The sequence below is a fragment of the Phoxinus phoxinus genome, assembly GCF_949152265.1.
Source record: "Phoxinus phoxinus genome assembly, chromosome: 11".
Classification (NCBI taxonomy): domain Eukaryota; kingdom Metazoa; phylum Chordata; class Actinopteri; order Cypriniformes; family Leuciscidae; genus Phoxinus; species Phoxinus phoxinus.
Genome location: NC_136886.1, coordinates 20,859,476 through 20,885,178, shown reverse-complemented (window position 1 = coordinate 20,885,178; position 25,703 = coordinate 20,859,476). Strand labels below are relative to the sequence as shown.

Here is a 25,703-nt window from a genome sequence, read left to right as displayed (position 1 = left end):
ATTGCACTGTTTATGTACTACCGAACACGGAAAAAACATGTGGTAGGTGCGAAATCATATAGAGAAGGACTTAGTAAGCAGGAGAGAGCGCAAAAGAGAGAGCGCAAACTAAAGTCAATATGTGGTAAAGATCCGAACAAGCAAACTGTGACTTTCTTGACTTTCATAATTATCTTTGAAATTGACAAACATCATGTAATTTAGGGCACAGTTTGGACGGAATAAAAAGATAAGTTGTCTCTCGCCATTGACCACCATACATATTTTTTCCGAAATAAGGTCCCATGAGCCGGAACCGAAGGGGCGGGACTTAGGGCTTAAGAGGGTTTTCACTACGCGTCATCAATACGGAAGTTGGACATTTTGGAGGCACTGAATGTAAACAATGCCATTGCACTGAACGGATTCGCAAATTTGGCTGATTATTGCTGCTGAAAAATTGTCGAGTTTTGTTCTGTACTAATCGGTCGCATCGGGGAAAAAACATTTAGAGTTCTACAAACTGTCAAAAGTTAAAGAGAAGAGTGCAATAAATAACTGATGAAAGAAGGCGTTTGTGGTTGAGAGAGGCACAGCATCAGCCACAAGTGTAAATGAAGGGTTGACTATGGCTAAAATATTGACGTAGTTAACTATGGCTACATTCACACTGTCAGCCCAAATCTGATCATTATATTCCAATCGGATACAAAGATAATCTAAAATGATGTCCACACTGTATCACAACTGTTCAGATGTGTGTCCATGCAGCTCTTGGCAATATGGCAATGCGTTGCATTGATGGAGGGGTTTGCACTGACTGACTATTGCCATAGTGAGGTTCCTTTAAGAGGCTAAGAGACTGGGGAGGGCGTGGCTGTTCCGGGGAGATATGTGTTTTGGCCAGAGTTTGACGGGCGTTTGCCAAACGAGATGTATGTTCCATGTTGCCGTGTTCAGTAAAGGTTCACAAGGTTACGAACGTCTCCTCATGTTATTCAAGTATATTACACTGGCGACGAGCGGATTCGAACCGACTGTGTGCAGATAAGTCCATATGGTGCGACTGTTAAAGTGAGTAAAATAATCTGCCATCTGGAAGCGAACATGACTACACTCGGCCGTATCGAAGAGTTTGACGAATGTTCAAGTAACTCTTTTGAAGAATACACAGAAAGACTGGAATGTTTTTTCATGCAAATTATATTGAGGATGATGCAAAAAAGCGCTCCGTGCTGCTCAGTGTGTGTGGTGCGAAAACGTATTCCACGTTACGTTCAGTGCTTGCCCCAATGCAACCATCTACTGTGTCTTATGCAAACATTGTCGCTGCCTTAAAACGCCATTACAGCCCAGCACCATCAGAGATTGTTCAACGTTTTAATTTTCACAATTGTAAGCAGAAACCTAATCAAAGCATTTCAAACTACATTGCTGAGCTTCGACGTTTGTCTGTGCACTGTGCTTTTGGGGATCAGTTAGAAGCAATGCTGCGTGATAGAATCGTGTGCGGGGTTATGGATGAAGCGCTACAGCGACGCCTGCTGGCTGAACCTACACTAACATTTAAAGAGGCAGAAGAAAAGGCACTAGCTGCTGAAACAGCTTTGTTAAACGCTCGCCTACTTCGTCAGCATCAAAACGAATCACGGCTGGAGGACGATGTTCATTATGCAGCCCATGCGCATGCATCAGTACATAAGACAGCAGCTTCAAATGAAAATCCTAAACGTGACAAGCCATGCTTCAGATGTGGTGGTCAGCACACCCCACAAGCCTGTAGGTTTCCCACTGCTGTATGCCATTACTGTAAAAAATGAGGACACATTGCTTGTGTGTGTTTAACAAAAACTAAACATGCTACTGACAAGGATGCAGTCAGCTCAGACGAACGTTACACAAACATTATAACTCACAAAGAAAATAATGATTAATTTGTTTACAGCACCACTACTAAATCAGAAAGAGGGGGGCAGAGACCATATCTGGCCACTGTTACACTGAACAAACAAGCACACACAATGGAAGTGGATTCAGGAGCGGCCTGTTCCTTGATTAGTGAGCATAATTATCACTCATTGTGGCCCTCCCAACCCCCTGAAATACATGCAAACAATGGAATACTTAAGCAGTGGTCACAGGCAACCTTGGAAGTGAAAGGAAAAATATTTGTGGAGGTAAGGTACAAAGGAACACAAAACACACTGCCCTTGTTCGTCATCCAGGGCCAGGGCACTAGTCTGTTGGGACGGGACTGGTTTGATGCCCTGGGAATATCAGTGGAAGGAGTACATAGGGTACAGCTGCAGTCCATAGAGAAAATACTGACTGTTTGGGGTGTCAACGGCCGTTTCAATATTTCAAAGATTTATGGACAATTGCTCGCAGGAATTCCAGGAGTCCAACCATATCTGGATGACATCCTGATTTCGGGCAAAACCATGGAAGAACACAACGCACGGCTACATGCCGTACTAAGGTGAGCGAAGCACAAGATGGCATATGCTCAGGCAAAAGAGTTGCTGCAAACGGATAAAGTGCTGGTGCACTAAGATGAAAAGAAACCCCTGGCTCTCTGCACATAAGAACTGTTTGCTATGGGGAAGCCGTGTGGTTGTTCCATGCTTGGCGAGGAGAGAAATACTGGCTATGTTGCATGACGCGCACCCGGGCATTGTACGCATGAAGGGACTCGCAAGGAGTTATGTGTGGTGGCCGGGCATGGACCGAGACATTGAGGAGACTGTCAAAGCATGTGAAACCTGTCAGACGTCACGTCATGCACCTCCTAAGGCGAAAGTGCATCCTTGGGAGTGGACGACAAAAAGATGGTCCCGGCTGCATATTGACTTTGCAGGCCCTTTTCAGGGCAAAATATTCCTCATAGTGGTTGATGCACATAGCAAGTGGCTGGAGGTGTCTCTGATGAGTTCCATGTCTTCATCAGCCATCATCAACACACTGAGACTACTTTTTGCAACACATGGTTTGCCCGACGTCATAGTGTCAGACAATGGTGCTTCTTTCACCTCTGCAGAATTCCAAGCGTTTGCCGAGCGCAACGGCATTCGACATGTCACTACAGCACCTTATCACCCAAGCTCAAATGGTCAAGCTGAACGCATGGTGCAGACAACCAAGGAGGCCCTGTCTCGCATCACCAAGGGCGAGTGGTAAACCAGACTCGCTCGCTTCTTGTTGTCACAGCACGTCACACCCAATTCATCAACTGGGAAAAGTCCTGCTGAGTTGCTAATGAATAGGCGACTCACCACTGCCCTGGATCGTCTGCATTCTGACCATGATGGTGATATGCTTCACAGACAGGAGCTGAATGCTGAAAAATGCCCTGGCACAGTCAGAGAGTTTAGACCTAAGGACTTGGTGTACATGAGAAGCTACACCAGAGATTCTAAGTGGATGCCTGGAATCATTGTAGACGTTACAGGTCCCCTGTCATACAAGGTCAGAGCTGGTGATGGGCAAATGCACAGACGACATGTTGATCAGCTGCTGGACAGGACAGCACCCTTGTCCGACCAATCAAGGCCTGAGCTAGATGGCTACACTGTCCATCTGCATGAGTCCCCAGGGAATGAAACGCTTGAGTTACAGCCGCCTGCATTAGATGTGGGGAACCCTGATGTTGACCTGACTGGAACTGGAGTTGAGGGCATGTCTGAGTCCCCTCATTCTCGGAGGTACCCTGAAAGAGAGCATCGCCCTTCAAGAAGATTTTCAGATTTTGTGGACTGGGGAAAAGGGGTGTAATGTATTGACTGACTATTGCAATAGTGAGGTTCCTTTAAGAGGCTAAGAGCCTGGGAAGGGCGTGGCTGTTCCGGGGAGATATGCGTTTTGGCCAGAGTTTGACGGGCGTTTGCCAAACGAGACGTATGTTTCATGTTGCCGTGTTCAGTAAAGGTTCACAAGGTTACGAACGTCTCTTCATGTTATTCAAGTATATTACAAAAATGATGTCCACACTGTATCACAACTGTTCAGATGTGTGTCCATGCAGCTCTTGGCAATATGGCAATGCGTTCCATTGATGGAGGGGTTTGCATTTGCAATAGAGATGTTGTCTTATTTCAATTTTACAATAAGCGCCGCCGCGCTGGACTACTGGAGAGCTGTTATGTACAGCTTTTTTTCGCGCTGGTTTCAAAATAGGTTTTAGAAATAATAATTTTCTGCTCGTCCGGCACTTTGCAACAACACAGCATTGTTTCAGCAGCGACTTTCAGCATGTTTCCTATAACAACGTCTGACGTTTACATTTTACGTGGCGTGAGAGTCACATATCACGCAAAATCCGATCGTTTAGCCTGAAGCTGATGTCCTGATAACGTTAACGTTATGTGATTTGAATAGGATTTCAAACCACATATGGATGCAGCTTGAAACGGATTTCATGTGCTTTTTTGGACTGACAATCTGAACGTAGCCTGTCTGGATAATAAATAGAAGGAAGCAGTAAGAGCTAACGTTAGATAAGCTAACGTTAGATAAGCTAACGTTAGATAAGCTAACGTTAGCTCGTTCGGATCTTTTCCACATATTGACTTTAGTTTGTCAAAAATGTGAGCTCTTTCCTGCTAACTAAGTCCTTCTCTATATGATTTCGCACCTACCACGTGTTTTTTCCGTTCATGCTGTTGTTTACATCCGAGTACCTCCATAATGGCCGTGCATCCGGGTTACCGCCTAGAACGTGACGTTGGTGAAAACCCTAGGCTGCGTCCCAATTCACATACTATCCGTCCTAAATAGTATTCGAAAGTAGAATTAGTACGTCCTAAATCGTAGTATGTTGAAATATGTGTTTCAAAGAAACCCGGATGGTCTACTATTTCCGGTCAGAATCCGAAGTGCAGATCGATGAACTGTGGCCCTGTCCCAAATGGCGCACTTCATGTGGACTTTCGGTCTCGTGGACTTAAATTGCGCGTGCTCGCTGAGTCTACGAGTCCGTAGGCCGTCCCATTTATCATTTTAACGCTCTGAAGTGTGCTCAGCAGCGCCCCCTTTGTACCCTTGAAGCGGTCTTCCGCGAAGCCCGCATGGATGCAGGCTTCACGCACTTTAACTACCCAGGAATCCTTGCGAAAGGCCAATCGGACAACGGATGGGAGGAGCTTTCGCTCACAGACAATTGTTAACATAGCTGAGAAGAAAATATTTAAGTGTAAATATCATTATGGTTTTGTATGACCTAGGTGTACATTTTACCAGTTGTTACCTACAGTATACAAACATTATGGTCATCAACCAGTGGTTGATGTCTCAAACATAAATATATATTTATATTTAATAAACATATATAAATAGCTTGCTGAATAATAGGCTACGATCGCATTATGATTCATTAAATAAATAGAACCGAATGTTAGGGCTTTATTGAGTCATATGTAAATGTAGAAATATAATATTTAAGCAACAACCGGACCGTCTTCCTATTTCCGGCGTGACGATTGAGTCTGTCCCAAAAATACCTCTCAATGGGCCCTCGTGGACTCACGCCAAGGGCCCTATAGGTCTGCACTACATGACGTCACGGTCGTCACCAAAGTGTGGACTCTGAGGAAGTCCACAAGTCCGGAGTGTGCCATTTGGGACAGGGCCGCACTCTAACGGCTAATATTGCCCATAACCCATCGCGCGTTGGGCGAGGATTCGGTCAGAACTACAAACACGAGTGAAGAGTGTTAAAAAAACTACAGACATGGAGGACGCGCGAGTCCGGAGTTATGTAGAGAGGTTTAGATAAATGGGTTTGAGTGATTAATTATCAGTATCTAACCTGACGAAAATGTATTTACTCAATGTTGTCCACATTATATTGCATCTGCAGCAGCATTGTGAACTTTTGTAGCCATTAACTTTTAAATGCATCATTAAAATTCCAAACGCATGAGAGTCTCCGCATGAAAGACCCGCGACTGGCAGATGAACGTGCTAACTACATTTCTCTCCGAAACGGTAGGAAATTAAATTAGATTGAATGTGTGACAAGATGATTGAGAGGGCAGTTTACAGTGACAGGATGCACGCGACAGATCTGTCCGTTAAAGATGACGAAGTAGTATGTCTCAAAGCTTGCATGGCTACTTTTTTGCTACACACTCAAAAGTATATACTTTTTCTTCACAAAAAGAGTACATACTTTTAGGTCGTAGTATAAGTAGGCGAATTGGGACCCAGCCCTAGTTCTCTTACAGACCTAGGCGAGACAGCTCGCGCGCCTATTGGCTGCTGTGCGGCAAATGCTTAAGTCAATCGAGCGAGCCCTTGAGTGACGTCACACCCAATGAGGGCGCTTCGTGCTCTCCTGCGTCACGTCCCGCTGAAACGGGCGTGGCTTAGGGCTATATATTTCGCTCACAGGCTTATGAACTCTGATTTTTAATCCTTCAGCGAAGACACCTCATCGTTGATCCGAGGAAGAAGCTGCACCGTCGAGAGAGCACTTCAGCGGGAGAGGACGTGAAGCCGCTGGCACCGCCGCCTTCTCCGCCTTCCAGCTGCGCGTTCCGGCGCTTATATCCTTTTACCTCCTTATTGAGTGTGTGTGAGTTCGCCAGCGCGACTCACACATTTTTCCTGTATCTGAAGCGCGTCTTCTCCGAAGATGCCTTCCTGCGGCTCGTGCCGAGCCACACTCAGCGACGGGGACCGCCATGTTATTTGCGCTTCCTGCCTGGGTGAGCAACACGCGGCTATCGCTCTTGCGGATGGCGGCTGCCATCACTGTGAACTTCTGCCTTTGGCGACTCTGCGGACTCGCCTGGCGTCGTTCCAGGAGCCCGTGTTTTCCGCTGTTGTGCCGCGCCGTAAAAAGCGCCGTGCACAGCGGAACCCTGAACCATCTCCTAGCCGCCAAAGTTCGCCGGTGCGCCCGCGAACTATTTCCCCCGCTTCATCAGCATCCAACGGACAGGCCGCGTCAGCGCTGCACTCCATGGCGACGCTGCAGATTTTCCAGGCCGATCTCCTCCGCAAGCTGGATGAGAACGGGCCCGATGCGATCTGCGTGGCGGATCTGAGAAGCGCTACAGACCTGGCTCTTCGCGCTTCGAAGTCTGCGGCCCAAGCCATCGGACGTAGTATGGCGGCGCTCACCGTGTCTGAGAGGCACCTCTGGCTCACGCTCTCAGACATGCCAGAAGCGGAGCGGACCGCGTTCCTCGACGCCCCGCTCTCCCCTGCTGGTCTCTTCAGGACATCGGTGAAGGAATTCACCAACAGGTATGCTGAGGTGCAGAAGGCGACCCAGGCGATGAAGCACTTCCTGCCGAAGCGCTCCAACTCAGCAGCAGGCCGTGCGAAACCGCCTGCTCAGAGTTCACAGCCCAGACCGCCGCCCAGCTCCTCTTCTCAACGCCGCCAGACGCAGAGCTCGAGACCGCGCTCTCGCTCTTCCGGTCGCCGCCCCGCGCTGCGTGGCCCGTGACAGAAGGTAGCGTTGAAGCCCCCGAAGACATCCTAGCACTGCTAGGGAAGCGTCGGTGTTCAAGTCCCGCTGCGGCCGGACCATCACCGAAGCTCACCGCTCGTTCAGTCCCAAGCGAAGTGACTGTGCCAGCGATCATTGCAGCCAACAGGCATGTCTCACTGGCCGCTTGCCTGCACACAACAGCCGTTTTCACGGCTACCCAGATAAATCCATTAAAGAGTGCATTTTCTGGTGTCCCGGCCACGGCCGATGGTGTTTCTTGTGTAGTAAGACTGCCCACTGTAATGTGCCCATCCCTACACACAAACACGGCCCCACACACAGGGCCCGCGCACATAAAATCGACCCAGTTCGATTGCGCGTTAAAAGTAGCACACGTGCCCACTACCCAGTGCCCACTAATGCTACCTCCTGCTCATCGCACGGTTTCTGTAAAAACGAAACCTGCGTGCAGGCGCTCCGCTCCGGCGAGCGATGCTATAAAGGTGGTAAACGTGCCCGGTCCCCAGTGCCCGCGTTCCCACACAAGCATCACGGTTCCTACGGAGCCCGTCCAGCCCTCCCTCTCCCGCCTAAATGCTGTCGAGGGGTCGAGCGCGGACATTCTGCCCGCTATCATCAGCGCGGCCCTGGCCTCAGATGTTGCGAGCGAGACATTTCTGTCGCAGCTCACGAAAGCCGCTGTATCGCGAGTCGATCAGAGCGCGCTTTTCACTCAGCCCCTAGCTACACGTGCAGATGCATGGGAAAAGCTTCCCGGGGTTTCAAAATGGGTGATAAACATCATAAAAGAAGGCTATTCGCTGCAGTTTCGTAGACGCCCTCGCCGCCACGCGCCGCGCGTCGAGACTTCGGTAGATTCCAATGTAGCACACCTACTTCGAGCCGAAATTCTGAAACTTCTGAGAAAAAGGGCTATCGAACCTTTATCTTAGGCTCAGAGCGAAGGGGGGCTATACAGCAGATACTTCCTGGTACCCAAAAAAGACGGGGGGACTCATTCTAGCCCAATCTCATTCAGAGATAGTGGCGCACAGAGCCCTGCTGCTGAGTCACCTCGAGAATCTCGGTCTCACAGTAAACTGGGAAAAGAGTTCGCTATCCCCCAGACAGAATATTTCTTTTCTGGGACTGGAACTGAACTCGCTGTCAATGACAGCGCAGCTGTCACAACAGCGCGCGCTGTGCATTCAGCGCACAGTCAGCTCATTCCGCTGCGGCGCTGTTCTCCTTCTAAAGAGCTTTCAAAAAATGCTAGGTCTGATGGCCTCAGCATCTGCAGTACTGCAGCTGGGCCTGCTGCGCATGCACCCGCTGCAGATATGGCTCAAAGGGAGGGTGCACTGCAAAGCATGGGCCACCGGTCGGCTTCGCCTCAAGGTCAATCAAGCTTGCGTTGCAGCTTTGAAACCTTGGAAGTCAAAAGACTGGTACCTGTCAGGTGTAAGCCTAGGGATTTCCTCGAGTCTGAGGGTGGTGTCTACGGACACATCCAACGTAGGATGGGGAGCGCTGCTCGAGGGCAGACCGCTGTTTGGCCTTTAGTCAGAGCAGGAGAAGCTCTTCCACATAAACTGCCTCGAGATGTTAGCAGTGTGCAAATCGCTCACTCGCTTTCGTCCCCTGATTATGGGCTGCCATGTACTGATACGTTCAGACAGCATGTCAGTGGTGTCATACATAAATCGCCAGGGCGGCCTCAGGTCCCTGTCATTATACAGGCTGACCAGACGCCTTCTGGTATGGGCGCGCTGCAACCTCCTTTCACTAAGGGCGGCGCACGTGCCGGGGCACCTGAATGTTGGACCAGATGTACTGTCCAGGAACCGCGTTCCGGCAGGAGAATGGTCGTTACACCCACACACAGTACAACTGTTGTGGAAGAAATTCGGCAGAGCGGAAGTAGACCTCTTTGCGTCTCCGGAAAACGCTCACTGTCCAGAATTTTACTCAAAAAGCAGGGACGCACTGACTCATTAGTGGCCGCGCCGTCCTCTGTATGCTTTTCCCCCTGTCTCCCTCCTGACCCAAGTGGTGGAGAGGATTAGGGAGGAAGGATGCTCAGTGCTGCTGATAGCACCGCTGTGGTTGATCAACCCTGGTTCCCAGCTGTGATGCAGTTAGCCAGCACCGCCCCGTGGCCAGTGCCTCTGAGGAGGGATCTCCTTTCTCAAGCAAATGGTTCGATTTGGCATCCTCACCCGGAACTATGGTCCCTTCATGTGTGGGCCATCAACGGGTATCCGCTGACCTCCCTCAGGGAGTGATAAACACGATCACACAAGCTAGAGCTCCGTCTACGCGACGGCTCTATGTGTCTAAATGGTCTGTTTTTTCTGGCTGGTGCACGTCTCGTGGCGTGTCACCCCCAGATTGCGGAGTAACAGAGGTTTTGTCCTTCTTACAAGAGCTGCTGGATAACGGGAGATCCCCTTCCACGCTCAAAATATATGTGGCAGCTATAGCGGCTTTTTCTGAAACCGCACACGACCAGTCCATAGGAAGGAACGATTTAGTTCCTTAAAGGAGCTAGGAGACTTAATCCACCCAGACCTCCCACTGTTCCCATTTGGGACCTTTCCACGGTGCTGGATGCCATGAAGGGTCCTCCTTTTGAGCCTCTTCAGGACATTGATATGAAACACTTGTCGCTCAAGACGGTGTTTCTCCTGGCTCTCGCTTCAGTGAAGCGCATTGGGGACTTACACGCGCTCTCCGTGAACGCGTCGTGCATGGAATTTGGGCCTAATGACTCCAGAGTCGTGCTCAAACCTAAGCATGGTTACGTTCCAAAATCCCTAAACACACCGTTTAGGGCGCAGGTTATTTCCCTGTCTGCCCTTCCGGTCACCGGGGACAATACGGACGATAATTTTCTCTGCCCAGTGAGGGCATTGAGAGCTTACGTGTCGCACTCGTCTGTTTTCAGACAGACGGAGCAGCTTTATGTTTCGTTTAGTGGGCGTCTCAAGGGAATGGCCACTTCGAAGCAGAGCCTATCCAGATGGATAGTAGACGCGATAGCTTTAGCGTACGCATCCAAAGGCATTCAGTGCCCTTTGGGTGTTAGAGCGCACTCCACGAGAAGTATGGCTTCTTCGTGGGCTTGGTCGAGTGGGATTGCCTTGCAGGATATTTGTATGGCGGCAGGCAGGGTCTCACCGTCTACATTTATCAGGTTTTACAACCTCGAGGTGCCCGCCTTACAGGCCAGGATATTATCGGTTTAATTAACCGTGTTTGTATTAGACTGAGATTTTCAGTCGCTGTTTTATGGCATTGTTATGCTGAACTGCTGAGTGCAGTCAATTTTGTGCTGATCTGCTATGTGCAGTCAATTTTGTGAGAGATGGTGGTTAGATCCCACCTCTTTCAGGATTCTCTGAGTCCTACAGGTGATTATGTACTATATGAACCCCAGCTCAGTGCTCTGGGTCTATGGTGTCGGATCACTGCATACACGGCATCTTACAGGGTACGAGAGTATCTCTCGTAAGAGAACGTACTCGGTTACTAACGTAACCTCGGTTCTCTCTAGAGAGAGGAACGAGTACTGCGTTTCTTGCCGTGTATACGCTCTGGTTGTTTCGCTTTAAAAATCAGAGTTCATAAGCCTGTGAGCGAAATATATAACCCTAAGCATTTTTTAAGGCTATTGACATTATATTCTGATTTACAGGATAACAAAAGTAGATATCCATTAATCCATCTCTAATTTGTTCCCCATCTAATATGTGAACGCAATGAAAAAAATATTTTTAACCTGGCTTTATCCAATACTCAGATTTCGTTTTTTTAAATATATGCAATTTAGCACGCATTTACATTAATTTGCATATTTAAACATCAAATTACAGAAAACTTGTAATACACCTTTTCTCATCTTAATGTAGGTAATGAAATGGGAAAGTTTCATTGTAATATAGTTACTTTTTTTTACCCTATTCACCTGTAGTGTATTGCCTACATTTATTATATTGTTTGTAACCAACCGTAATTAATTGGAGGAAAAGTTTTACTTAGTTTCATTGAACAAACCATTTTTTTTTAATAGAAAGTATATTTAACTTTCCCGTCCTTCGGATTAGACGTAATACCGAGGTTCTGACTCTCTGTGGTCATTACAAATCCCATGGCATTTCTCATAAAGAGTAGGGGTGTAACCCTATTGGCCCTTACCAATCATGGCCTCCTAATAATTCCCATCCACTGAATTGGCTCTATCACTCTCTCTCCACCTGTATCTGGTGTGTGGTGAGCGCACTGGCGCCGTTGTACTGTGACTGCCATCGCATCATCCAAGTGGATGCAGCACACTGGTGGTGCTTGAGGAGAGACCCCCTGATATGATTATAAAGCACTTATGAAGTATACAGTACATATGAATGATATATAAATGCCTCATTCTAATTCTTAAATGTGCACAGTATGATAGATTTTTCCAAATGATGGTTTTGATACTGTGGCCAAACCATCTCTACTATATAACAAAGCTTATTCAAAACGGTTTAAAAAAAACACCTCAATTAGCATGATTGCTAAGCATGGGCAAAGCTGTTTTCATGTGTGGAAAATAACCTTAAAACCATTTTGACTGGTACTGTATTGTGTATTAAAATACAAGCAATGAAACAAACTCAAACTAGAATACAGTTGTTTATTTCACAACATCAGTCCATAAAAAAAACTCTACCTTTCTACTTTAAATCAGGAGCAACAATCATAACCATACTTCTTGGCATTCCAAGTGATACCAAATTAGGAAGTAAAGATGAAAACCTATGGTGTAAAATCAAGTAAATTTAAAACAGGGATAGCCACCCCTGCTCCTGGAGAGCTACATTCCTGCAGTTCAGTTCCAGCATTGCTCCATCACACCTGGAATTTTAAAGTAATCATAAACACCATGGTTATAACATGTGGATCAAGTGTGTTTGATTGACTCTGCAAGACGGTAGATTTCCAGGAGCAGGGTTGGCTACCCTAAAAGAGATCAAATTAAATAGTGTGACTGTCTGACAAACACTTAACTGGTAAATATCTTCAGTCAATTTTTCCTGCTTTCCCCAAATGATAAAACAGACGTCACATTCTTCTTTTGAGGAATCCATTACATGAGACTAAAACCCATGGGTGAAATACAAAAACATGCAACAAAATTGGATTCTTTGCAATATAATTCACACAGAGGGTCTTACCTGCAGACCAGGAAATGCTTCCAAGCCATTGTACCAATTTAATACTGGCAAGTGAGAAATATCACATCAAGCATGTCATGTCAGACAAATGTGTGGGGCAATTCAAATCCAACTTCTGGAAAGCTCATTCATGCAACTAGGTTAAGTGAAAAATGTGTCAATTGATAGTTAAAAATATTAAGGAGTGATTACAGCTTTATTCTGTACTATAAATGACTCTTTTAATGGTGTGTTAAGACTAAATGCCTATATGAACATTCCAGAACAAATTAGTTATTGACAGAGTGAGTGTATCTGTAACGTCATTATGGCTTTATCAAGAAAACCAACCTGCCTGAAGACTTCATTGTTCAGGAAACACTCACACAAAAACAAAATCAAGAAGAAAAAAAAAAATCAAAATTAAGCATGTTTTATTACAATGAACATAGCAAAAAAAAAAAAAAATGAAAACAAACAAAAATACAGAGAGACGCATTTACCCTTGTGCTATTTAAACCCTGAACAAATGGATGCAAACAGTTAAAAGAAAAAGCACCATGACAACAGTGATCTGAAGCCCTCACCAATCTGATGTTGGGGACGTAAAGTCCAACAGCACAGTATGGTGCTGTGAGGGCTTCACTACTAAGATAAAATCAGAAATCTTACTGGGAACTTGCCTTGTGCATGGAGATACTGTTAGGCCAGCGGCTTCAATATATTATGAACCTTTGTCTAATATACTGTACTTGTACAACCTGAATGAAACACAATAGGAAGAAAAGCAATACATGTATCAACTGTAACATTGATACTGCCGTTATCTTCTTAGTCTTTTTATTTAAGGGCTGAATCCAATACTTTTGTGTGATATTACATATCTTAAATGTCCGGTTTTTCTTCAGCAGTGGGTTTAGAGCTCATTGGTTTGGCTACATTAAAAGCACAAGATGAGAAAAGGTTTAATCTCCAAACCTAGTGGGACGACAGCGCTGTTTCAGTATCGGCTGCCTGGAGACATTACGGGTGGCCTTAAGCCCATGGGAGGCCCAGGTGGGCCCGCTTGGTAGGGCACCATTGGGGCACTCTGTCCATAAGGAGGCATACCACCAGTCAGATAACTAGGCATGCCCTGTGGAGGACCACCATACTGACCTGAAAGCAAAAAAAAAAAACACATTGTGATTAAACTAGAGTGAAAGTTTATTATTTGTATCCTCGTAAACAGTCAGTTTGTAATCAACTGACAAAGAAAACTGATGCGTATCCTTATATTGGATCCGTGAATTTATCTTGAAATGACAGCAGCCTAATATACCTGCAGCTGTTTGTGTCACCACGACTGTTAAACAACAAGCTTTAACAAAGAGTTAAACTATGTCAGTTTTTTCCAATATTGTTCAGTCCTAGACAAAATTTTACATTTACATAATAAATTAAACAAGACTGACTGCTAATATTAAGCATACATCTCATTTTGAAGGAGTTTGGTCTGCCCGACATAATGAATTGAGCTAATCATCACTTATTTTAATGTCAACATGATTACGAAATTAAAGTATGATTATAATAATAAACAGATAATCACTGTCCTTGATTATGATTGGCTGTCTGAATCTGTAAAAAACTCTTTAAAAACATACACCTGTAACATCATTACATCACCATTACTGCACGACGTGCAGAACTCGCGCTGAACAAAAACTCAGATTGAACAGATTCACACTAACTTAAACACATCTTACTGACCATTGTGTTTACACGTGCAACACATATGTCTGTGATTGGCTACAAAGCACAACGATGCAAAATCACGTTGTAAATAGAAACCTTTGACTTAAGACTAAACCACCAAACCTAGTGGGACGACAGCGCTGTTTCTAGGGCTGGGACGGTGACCGCATTACCGCTGGGACGGTGACCGCATTACCGCTGGGACGGTGACCGCATTACCGCTGGGACGGTGACCGCATTACCGCTGGGACGGTGACCGCATCGCATTACCGCTGGGACGGTGACCGCATTACCGCTGGGACGGTGACCGCATTACCGCTGGGACGGTGACCGCATTACCGCTGGGACGGTGACCGCATTACCGCTGGGACGGTGACCGCATTACTGCTGGGACGGTGACCGCATTACCGCTGGGACGGTGACCGCATTACCGCTATCACGTGAAGCCTACTTGAGCTCGTCACAGTCATCACCGTGCAAATTAATGCCTATTGCACTTTATTTTTGTGCAAAAAGAAAGAAAGCTTTTTAAAGATTTATTGTAGGATAACACACACATGTGGCACACCAATGGAGCACTCAGTACATAAGAAGGCCACTCTGTCCATCACAGAGCGCAAACACAAACACTCATGGGAGCGTTTTAAAACAGACGACTATCAGCAAGTACCACTGCTACAGAACGTACATCATATTATCAAATAAATCATTGGCGGGACTACGATTCATTTTTGGCGGCAGATAAAATGGTTTTAATACAGGAAAATCCCTGTGACGGTGACTAATCATTTCAACACAGAAATTATATGATCTACAGACACAATCTTACCATGTATGGGATGCCTCATTCCAGGCTGCTGAGGAGGAATCATTCCTCCCACTGCTCCACTAGGTGGAGCCGAGGCAGCAGCCGCTGCAGTCTGCCCAGACCGAGGGATTAGCCTCTGGTACCTAGGCAGCTGAGCCCGTCTCTCTTCCTGAATTGGGGCCAAGACAATAACAATGTAATCAGACACTTGCAGTAACAAGAACAAACTTTGGACTGCATGTATTCTCACAACATCACTTAATTGGTAAATTTGTGCTTTTGCAATATTCCCTTTAACACCAGATAATGCATTCACAATTACTTACTGTCAAAAAAAGTAGTTAGAGCAAAACTCGAGCACTCACCAGCGAAATATCCTCATCAGGGTGCATCAACTTACTGGTAGCACTCAAGGTGGTGAGGGTGGCTGGCTTACTTGTGACTGTGGCAGGGGGTTTGGCCACAGTGCTGGGGGAGACAGCAACAGAAGGAGTGGAGGAAGGCTGGGTGTAGGCTGGGAATGTCACTTTAGGAGAATCAGAAGTGTTTGATGATGGTCCTGATACAGTCTGCTGCGTCTGAAAAGAAAAAGAAGAAACGGAAATTTTCAAAACATGCTTGGAAGAAAAGCAAATGTTTTGCCCAATCACAGCACACACTGCTAAATAAAAAATTAAAAGAGAAGGAAAAAAAAAAAGGTCAAGTAGAGCCGTTTTGGATAATTCTAGAAAAAAATTATTAATTTTTTTTAAAAATAAAATTCATACAAAAAGATAATACAAATATTTTATGGTACAAAGAAAAAAGTATGGTTAAAAAAAAAAGCTAGTACAAGTACATACAGGTATATAACATGCTGAACGCAAATAGCATATGCATGCATCAAGAACCGAAACAAATCACTAAGCAGCTAAATATTGGCCTAAATACCAACACCACAGCTTCATATGCAGGTGTGCATATACTAATGACAGAAACAAGCGTGTCTGCTCTGCATGCTGTGCTGCAGTAAAGAGAAGCACACAAACTAGTGCGTACTTGGGCAGAGCTAGGGAACAGAGGCTTAGAGGAGGCAGACTGTGTCTCTGCACTTGCAGGGGCGGCGCTGGGGCTCGCAACACCAGTCCCCATCTGAAGCACAGAGAGAAATGATAACAGTATGTATATAAAAAAAACACCTTTCCTTAGACTCAACTCAGGATTCAACCTCACAAAGTAAACTGGCAATTAATCTAGAAAGCAATGTGTGTTTGAGCAAAAATTTCAAAAGACTGTTTATAGCGAGTTATAGTCTCTTTAACGCAAACTGGATGTGCGAATGAGGCGAATTCGCGTCTACCGCGCCAGGCTAAACGCCTCATTCGCGCCGCAGGACCTCTAGACGTGCGTAAATGCATCTTTACATTGAAATCACTCGTGTGAGATGCTCTATTCGCGTTTGGTGTAAACACAGCATTAGAAGATAGCAGGCCCAAAAAGACAGTCTTAAAAAGCTTACCGCGGTCATAAAAGCAGCCGCTTCGAAGAAACTGACAGGCAAGTGTCAGTACGTAGCCGAAAAAAGAAATGAGGCCCATAACCAGAGCCGTCATCCAGCTGAAGGCACTAGAAATCGCCAAAGAGCTGAACTTATCCACCAGCGAGGCCCATCATTTCTTATTTTGGCTACGGACAGGCACTCGCCTGTCAATATCCTCGAAGCGGTGTATTGGATTAGCGCTCGCCCTCTGACTTCAGGGAGAACCTGCTGTCTTTTCAGCGCTATGAGATCAGCCTAAGGAAAAAACATTCATATCCACTGGATCAGATAATGCGGATCAAACACCTGTGTTTTTTTGACATGCCAGCATCTGTCACTGTACATAAAAAAAGGTGAGATATCAGTCAGTGAAATCTACTAAATGAGAACTTCAGCCAGGTTATTTTTACAGTAGCCATGCCAAAAAGGGTTCATTTCTTAAAGTGATTGTTGTTGGTACATTTTACCAGTATTTACCATTTAATTTTCTAATAAAGTATTTTCTTTAAAAGACTAATTTTGGTCGTCAAAAAGCCTTTTTCCAAAAGGTACATCTTGAAGAAAAAAAGAGGGGGACTTTTTATATATTTGGAACAATACGGTACTAATCCAGCAAACAAGTCAGTCTGGTCCTACGTTCAGTACCTGCACAGCGCTGGGGAAGAGAGGTTTAGAAGCAACAGACTGTGTGGCAGGTACAGCTGGTCTGCTGGCCATTCCAGGAGCTGTGACAGGGGCAGCAGGTGCCATAGGAGGCATGCCAGGCCTTACAACATGGGGTGGCATTCCTATAAACAAGAAAATAGTTTACTACTACAACCTTTTGACAGTGTTTCCCATTTTTGTCTATGCTTGAATATGATTACAGATGCAAAGTTTTGGTGACGGAATATATTCGGTCAAAAACGCATAAAGGAAGCTTATTTTTAAACTCATTGATTTAAAACATAACGTTTAATAGATGCTCTGCGGATGAAGCGTTTTGAGTGTTTCATATGCACAATATGGATAAGCTATAGCAGGTAAAAATGTCAGCAGGGTGGAAGCACTTTACAGTGACCAAAAATTCAGCTAGGAGAAGCAATATGTAAAATTTGTTAAGCTAAGAGAGGCAGCTTGTTGCCAAAAAGCTTTACTATAACTTGTTTAATTTACACAAGAACAAAACCCTGACCAGTATACAGAGTTTAATTAGCAACCTTTTATTTATTTTCAGTTTTTTTTTTTTTTTTTTACCAAAGCCGATATTAAAGTTTTCCTATTAGTACATCACAAAAAATTATAACGTAATATATTAACTAGTCTATTTAAATAGTTTAATGACTGTCTACAACACTGACCTGGTGGCATGCCAGGCATCATCGGATGCATCATCCCTCCCATTGGCATCATGCTATTCATAACAGAACCAAAGATTAATCACACTGGACCATAATAATGTTATAATTTACATAAATGAACATTGAGACCTACCCCGGTGGCATGCCTGGCATTACTGGTGGCATTCCAGGAATCATTGGTGGGACACCAGTCAACATATGTGGCATGCCTTTAGGAAAAGATATGAAGTCTTAATGGGCCACAATTTTGTTTGAGCTGTACTCTGTAAACTTTTGTCATGCACACCTGCATAACCATGTGGCATGCCTTGGGCATGAGCTCCATGGTGGATGCCTGCCTGGGTCATAGGAGGCATGTAGGCAGCTTGAGGCTGAGCAGCAGGCTGCTGAAAAGATGAAGGTCCGGCTTCATCATCGTCATCATCATCGTCCTCATCAGAATCATCCTGATTCTGTTTCTTCTTCAGACTCTCTGCTCAGACAACACAACAAGGTTATGTCTGTGACAAACCATTCTATTGACATTTTACAAACCACTTAGATTGCCTAAGCACTATTACACTACCATGCGACTTTTGTTCAAGAACTCTTCTCCGATCTTGCATGTCTTTATCTGGAATACCCTCCATCCCATAGATTTCCAGTTCTATGTCTGTTCTTCCTGGTATTGCATTAGGAACTCCGTCTATTGTCTCTTTGTGCACCTTTAAAAAAAGAAAAAGATTTAATTCAACACCCCTTAGCAAACATCAACGTATTATATGTTATAAAAGGTCCATACCTGCATGCAATGTATGGCTAATCCAGGCCCTGTGTACAGCTTCTTGTGACAAATATGACATTTGAAATGTTTGGCTTTCTGGTGCTGAATGAGAATCTTTTCATCATCAAAATCTCTGTTGCAGTACCTTAAATTCTGGTTAAGGATCACATGCAGGGTAGGAGAAAATGCTATAAATAAAAAGAAAGATGTGAAATGCTTCACATGAAACTTTAATGTTTTAAAAATGCATCTGACTGCAGTTCTATATCACCATTACAGCGCAAAATGTCCAGAAAGCGTTGAGACAGATATCGTGTCTAAAGTAAAATACTCTCTTAATCCTAACAAACATTAAGTTCTAACTAAAACGGTATCAAGACAAACAAAATGCACCAATACTAAACATACAGGCGTTTGATTTTCTTGTAAAATGTAGCAATAAATGTAACTGCAGCGTGAGACTGACAGCATGAGCTTGAATTCATGATCACGCTGCTGCAACACAGCACTGAACAGGCCGCATCGGGCCATGGAAAAGGATACCAGCACCAAGGCTTCATTTGCTTCTTCTTCTTTCTTCCCATTGTAATAACAACTAATTATCTTCTTATTATCCACAAGAGAAATGGTTCAAAACCGTCAATACGCACAGATTCTCGATTTCAGGTCGGAACACACAAGAAATGGCGCGGCTCCGCTAATATCTCTTCACCCACAATGCAGCGGTGGTATATGACGCAACCACGCAGCTGCGTCGCGCGCTTCTGACGAAGACCCCTGATTCCCCTTCCACATAGGAACCTGCACAACATCTCTCAGCTTCGTCAACTGTTATTCCAATAAAAGGACATTTCTGATGCAAGCTAAAATTCACCATAGTTCTTCACCCTCATACTATTCCAGACCAGCAAAACTGCATTTCCCCCACACTACAAAGACAGAACTATCCATAAAAAAAAAAAAAATTATATAGGCTATATATATATATATATATATATATATATATATATATATATATAGACATAGTCATTTAAGCACATTCCTCACATTCTTACTTCAAACTTAAATTCAAAATAATAATATTCAGCTTCAAATATCTTACATTTGGTGTCTTTGCTGACCTCTTGTGGATTTTTTTTTATATATAACATGATCTTTCACGACTCTAGCCATTGATGGCCTTATAGGACTATTTGGAGCAAATGAGCTGTTTCGCTGGGTCCTAAAGTAATTTTTTCTTCAGTATGAGGTAAAGTTTTAGCATTTTTAGTTTGAATTTTGAGCAATTTTAGGTTTTTCTATGTGTACTGAAAGCATTCCTCGCATTTCATTCATCCCTAAGGGGGTCAAAATGACCCCTGAGGGAAGGACTTAAGATTTTAAATTTCAATCACAAAACTTTTTTAAAAAAAGTGTATTCGTGTTTCAAGTGCGACAAAAATCATAGGGTCTTGGACCCCTCTGATGAACACTCAATAAAAAAAAATAATAAAAAAATATATATATATAATCTTCGGGGGAAGGATGAGGGTTACAAAATCAAGTAACCACTTTTTACAATGTAGGCTACTCTGAAAAATTATTTACAACGTGTGAACCCAACTGTTAACTGCTTCTAAGATGCGATATATAAATCACAAGTAGGGAGCAAAATTAAACATTTTAGAACTAGTGAACCCAACTCTTACATCTATAATAGCATATATTGTTTCACTTTCAAGATAAGATATAAATTTGAACAAAGCATTCTGCAATATTTGTAAATAATCTTATTTTTACCACCATAGGCCTTTACGGAGATTGCACCCTCAAACTGCCCCTCACCAGTCTCACAGAGGAATTCAAGTGTGCTAAAGTAAGACTCCAGATGACACTGGTTGAATCTCGTGATGTAATGGTGAGTAACAACGCACCAACCTTGGTGGCAGGCCGCAAATGGAGACCAACCAGTGCGGTGGAGGAGGCAGCAGCCGCTCTCAGACTTGCGGACATAGTGGGACATGTCCAGCAGGGAAGGGGAGGCCTTGGGCTAACAACTAGGCTGGAATAACGCCACGGCACCAGAACCGAGGAAATTGGTGGTGGAGGAAATACACCGGCAGGAAGAAGCAGCAAGGTGGGCCAAGGCAGTTTCTCTTGGCAAACTTGGTGGACACGCTGGGAGAGTGTGGAGAGAAGGAGGATCAGCTGGAAGGAGTTGTGGAGCATGGAAGCGAAGCGAATCAGCTTCATCATCAGGGCTACATATGATGTTCTTCCAACACCTAGCAATCTCCATCAGTGGTTGGGTGAAGATCCAGGATGTGCCCTCTGCTCCCGGTCAGGTTCTCTCAAGCACATACTGACTTGGTGTAGAGTCAGCCTCACCCAGGGACGGTACACTTGGCATCATAACCAAGTCCTTAAGATCCTCGCAGCCACCCTGGAAAACAAACGGATCGCTTCCAACTCCCTATCACCATCAGTACCCAATCCACTGCAGATCAACTTTGTCCGCATGGGGGCAAAAGTTGCCAGGTGCAGGCCCACTTCTCTGGAGCATGGTCAGCTTCGAGGGGCCTGTGACTGGAAGATGCTAGTGGATGTTGGTCGGCGGCTCATTTTTCCTCCAGAGATTGCAATCACCACACTTAGGCCTGACATAGTTCTCTGGCCCCCCTCTCTAAAGCAGATCTTCATCATCGAACTCACTGTACCCTGGGAGGACTCAGTGGACAAGGCATACGAGCGAAAACAACTCCGCTATGCTGAGCTTGCTGCTGAAGCACAAGATCACAGATGAAAAACTGAAGTCCGTCCAGTGGAGGTGGGGTGCAGGGGGTTTGTGGCAGTGTCTACCACCAGACTACTTGGAGACCTGGGAATCAGAGGCCAGAGCCTGCGCCAGGCCATCAAAGCAATGCCAGAGGCAGCTGAGAGAAGCAGCCAGTGGCTGTGGATAAAGAGTGTTGTGGAAATTTATCAATATTCAAAAACCTGGATGAAGGAGACAAAGTCGATTCTCAAAAGATTAAACAAAGTATTTTATTTCATGCATGAAATAAGACGTTCCCACACAGACAGCGTCTGATATGAGAAGGTCTATGGCATTCTCACGCAGAGAGCATCTGACATGAGAAGGCGAAGGCTAGTCCCTTTCGCCAAGGTTATATACCCTAACACACCCTGCGTAAAAAAATCCTTTGTTACCTTAAATGGAGATGTCTTAGCTCATTAGCTCATGTCCAACCCAAATTCTAACTGGTCTGAGCAACGTCATGTCTGCAAAAGATTCCTGTTGTTTGCTGCTGCTCTTGTTCACACATCTTGTCTATCTTTAGTTCGATCAAAGCTGCACACACACACATAGTCTTCACATTTGGAGTACAAAGGTCACTTGCTACTTAGTTCTTCTTAGAACATATTGTTCCTGCAAGCCTTGTTCTAACTCATACATTTATAAAAACTTAGTTTTATATCTTTAATAATGTGCCTTTGATTATATTCTTTTAAATGCTTATGAGTAAAAATGAATCTTCATCGTTAATAAAAGTTGTACCCATACAAAAGCAAAAGAAACACATCTAAATGTAAAATTTCCATAACAATCCCCCATATGTTCATTCAAAGAACATACACACAATTTTACTTTTACTCTTCCATAATCATAGTAATTCACAACAGGTAAATTTTTCCATGGTTACTTAATTTCCTAGTCAAACTCATGTTCGCTCTTGTTCTCATAATCCTCATCATCATCAGCCACTGACACATTAACTTCACCTCTGGTGCTCTACTTATCACTGTTGTGTATTCCCCTGGACTCATTCTCACCATTGTGGCAGTCACTGCCTTAGCAGTGATTCTAGAAATACAATTCATTAAACATGGAATCATCAAAAGAAAAATCAAAATGAAACATCCGATTGGCATAATGGTACTTATTAACAATTTCGTCCACCCCTGCAGGCCCAAGAACCAATTATCTAGTAAAGATGACATTTCATCTGGAGTAGCTACGGCCATTTTCATGTGTTCTATTATGTCTGATACTTTTTGATAGACGTCAGTCAAATTAAAACAACAAGAGGTTCCTAACATTTTGCATATTTTCCAATAATATGTTATACATTTGTTATTATTCATGATTATCGTGGTTTTACAGTGTGCTGTACCAACCATTATTGCCCCTTGTTGGGTCCCTAATTTACATAAACATACGTCGCCTAATTGTGGTTTCACTGCCCATACATTGTCAAAGTCTCTAGTGCTGTGTTCTGATGGGTTCTGACTTTTGACTTTCTTTGGAGATATTGATTTGATTTCTACAGAATTTTCACATTCAGTAATTTCTACATAGCACATGGAATTAACCCTATTAATTCTCCTAAATTTTCAGTGATTTCTTCTAATTCCAAAAACTCTGGCATCACTCTAATATTCTAATTTAATCACCCTGAAGTGAGACATACCCCGCCTTGGTCAATAGACCCTCTCTGATAGCATCCTGATTACCTCCGTACACATATTGCCCTTGACCTGGATCCTTACAAAAATACATGGTCTTACCCCATTTTCCCTTTGTCATTTTCACCTCTATATGCTATCATCTCGTGCTAGGCTTACAGCCACACTAATTAAGAGGATAAGATTTAGTGACCTATTGCCACACATTACAACCTTGTCAGGCGAGAAAATGTTCTTGTTTGGACGATATCAGTCCCGTTTCTCGATGTATTTTTGGTCTCAGGGCAGGTCTAGTTGATATGATCAGACAGGTTATTTCAATGCCCACGCCGTTAAAGTTCCACAAAGTCCTTGATACAGTCCTGACCACTCCTGAAATTGCACAATCGTCTCTTACTATTGATTCGTCTGCTCTCCAGTGACGGTGGTTTTCAAATTGGTAACCTACGGGATGACACGTCTCTGGTTAGTCTGATCTCTGTTTGGCACTCGTTAGCTTTGAGTGGGATTCTTCTTCCGTTGCAGCTACCCGCATGAGCTGATGCTTCTCGACTTTCACCGCATTTTGAGTTGTCAGCAAAACCTGGAATGGTCCCTGTCACCTTTTCGCCTTCCAATGCTTTCGTCTCAGATCCTTTATCAACACGAACTCTCCTCGCCGGAAGCTGTGCAGGGCCGTCTCAGCTGGCTCTGGAACTGCTGCCTGGACCTGTTTTGAGATATTACAGAACACCTTATCCAGCTCAACACAACATTGCAACATGTCATGCTCACAAATAGTGGTGTCAGGCAATGTTCGAGGATTTCGTGCCTCCCAGTCCATCTTTCTCATTCTCATGTAAGTTAGTTCCTCCTGATTCCGGATGTACCCAGGAATGCTTCAACCTAAAATTGCACTGTTTACAAAATGTGAACCATTGCCACTTAATAATTTTTCAGGATTTGAAATTCCCATGGTGGGATAATTTCTTGTAGGAATAGTTTTGCCATTCCTTTTTTAATCTGCCTTTGTTGTTGGCATGGCTTCTACCCATTCTGAAAACATGTCGACTGCCACTATGCAGTATCTCTTTTTGTCAGATTTTGATAATTCAATATAATCGAGCATTACATTTGAGAATGGTCTCTGCGGCCTGGGATGCCCCCCTGTCTCATTGCCTGACCCCTCCCCAACCTTGTTAATACCACAAATCAAACATCTGCTGCAAAAATCTGCTGCCACTGTGGAAAAAAAACTTTGGTAAATCAGTTATTTTGCATAATAGTAAACATCTCCATTTGTTTCTGGGGCCCCATTGTCCATTTTTATATTCACTCACGGCCTGCCTTCTTCCATTTCTCTTTATCATAGGCAGAGGCATGCTGTTCCATCGCAGCTGTCACCTAGTTCCTCATTCAGCCGTGCTGCTGTGGTTATCTGAACAGGAAGTCGAGCTACAGCCTTCGCTGCTAAACTCTGACACCCTGTTTTCCTTAGAAACGTCATCACTACCCGAAGTATGAGCCTGGCACTTACAAACTGCCACTTCCTTTTTAGTGGATACTGCATTTTATTTTTGGTCTATAGTCGGATTTGGTCTTTATTTGAATCGGCTCACAATCTGCAATCAGACATCATTTTTTTATCAGTAGCCCATAAACATTTTGGAAACTCTCTCCAACCCGTCTGTTATGACAGGGAGTTGTGTTAAACTCAGTCTGTTTAGTTTCACTTCCTCATCCAACACTGTGACTGCTCTCAAACCTCTCTGTGTTTCATGACATGGCTATTTTTGGTACCTTCATTTTGGCAGATCATTCTTTTTTTTTCTATTATGACCCAGTCGGTCAGTTCATGGCACCTGGCCATGAAGGGACCCGCGTCACGCCATTCAGCCTTCACTGGTTTGGCCAGTGATATGAGGCTTGTGCATTTTCCATGTCATAAAAACACTGTCTGTTTGTCAGTCAATTTCACATTCAAAACACACCATTGGTCAGTCCAATACACATAGTCAGTCGTCACAATTTCTATGTCAACATTAAATCATCGCTGCGCATATTCATCATCATGATCAGTGCTTACATGAGAAGTGCAATGTAAATCTGAGTCTCTCATAGATTCAGAAGATGGCAACACTCTGTCATGAGCCGCTTTGTGGTCAGACATGTGTCAGAAATTTGCCATTCATATACAAACAGAGAAAAATCCTCTGTGCTTTCAGTTTCATGCGTCATTCTCATGTCAGCTGATAAGCCCTGATCACCACAGTAAACAAAAACACCCTACTTACAAAGTAAATCCCTTCGCATTAAATTCACTGGGCATAACTTAGTAATTAAAAAACAATGCTTAATTTTTTACTCTATTTTTCCCCTTCAATTGAACACTCAAGGGTTTTCGAATATGGTTCTATGGCCACATGACCAGTTGCACCTCTGTAAGAAGTCGTCTTACCAGAGAGTGGAATTGGTTTTTCAAACTCTGTGGCTTTAATT

The 25,703-nt window shown here is 44.2% G+C and overlaps 1 protein-coding gene across 2 annotated transcripts; it reads right to left on the bottom strand.

Annotated features, from left to right (window-relative positions):
• Window positions 1-12,078: 12,078 nt before the first annotated feature.
• On the bottom strand, window positions 12,079-19,620 carry znf207b (zinc finger protein 207, b). Of its 2 annotated transcripts, XM_079627984.1 has the most exons (11): window positions 19,323-19,522; window positions 18,798-18,924; window positions 18,582-18,720; window positions 18,303-18,488; window positions 18,150-18,225; window positions 18,017-18,069; window positions 17,322-17,464; window positions 16,196-16,288; window positions 15,523-15,735; window positions 15,179-15,326; window positions 12,079-13,770 (listed from the first exon to the last, which is right to left on the bottom strand). In XM_079627984.1, exons 1-11 carry the CDS (start codon window positions 19,361-19,363, stop codon window positions 13,613-13,615), a joined length of 1,377 nt encoding a protein of 458 aa, XP_079484110.1. In that variant the 5' UTR covers window positions 19,364-19,522; the 3' UTR covers window positions 12,079-13,612. The 2 variants fall into 2 exon arrangements, with proteins under 2 accessions (XP_079484110.1, XP_079484111.1); XM_079627985.1 differs by lacking the exon at window positions 16,196-16,288 and having other exon boundaries at window positions 19,323-19,620.
• Between the last annotated feature and the right edge of the window lie 6,083 nt (window positions 19,621-25,703).

Coding starts and splice junctions, on each gene's coding strand:
- znf207b (XM_079627984.1), bottom strand. CDS start 19,363: ATGGGAAGAAAGAAGAAGAAGCAAATGAAGCCTTGGTGCTG. Junction 18,070..18,149: donor ATGCCAGGCATGCCACCGGG/GTAGGTCTCAAT, acceptor TGTTATGAATAG/CATGATGCCAATGGGAGGGA. Junction 15,736..16,195: donor TGTTCCCTAGCTCTGCCCAA/GTACGCACTAGT, acceptor TTTTCTTTTCAG/ACGCAGCAGACTGTATCAGG.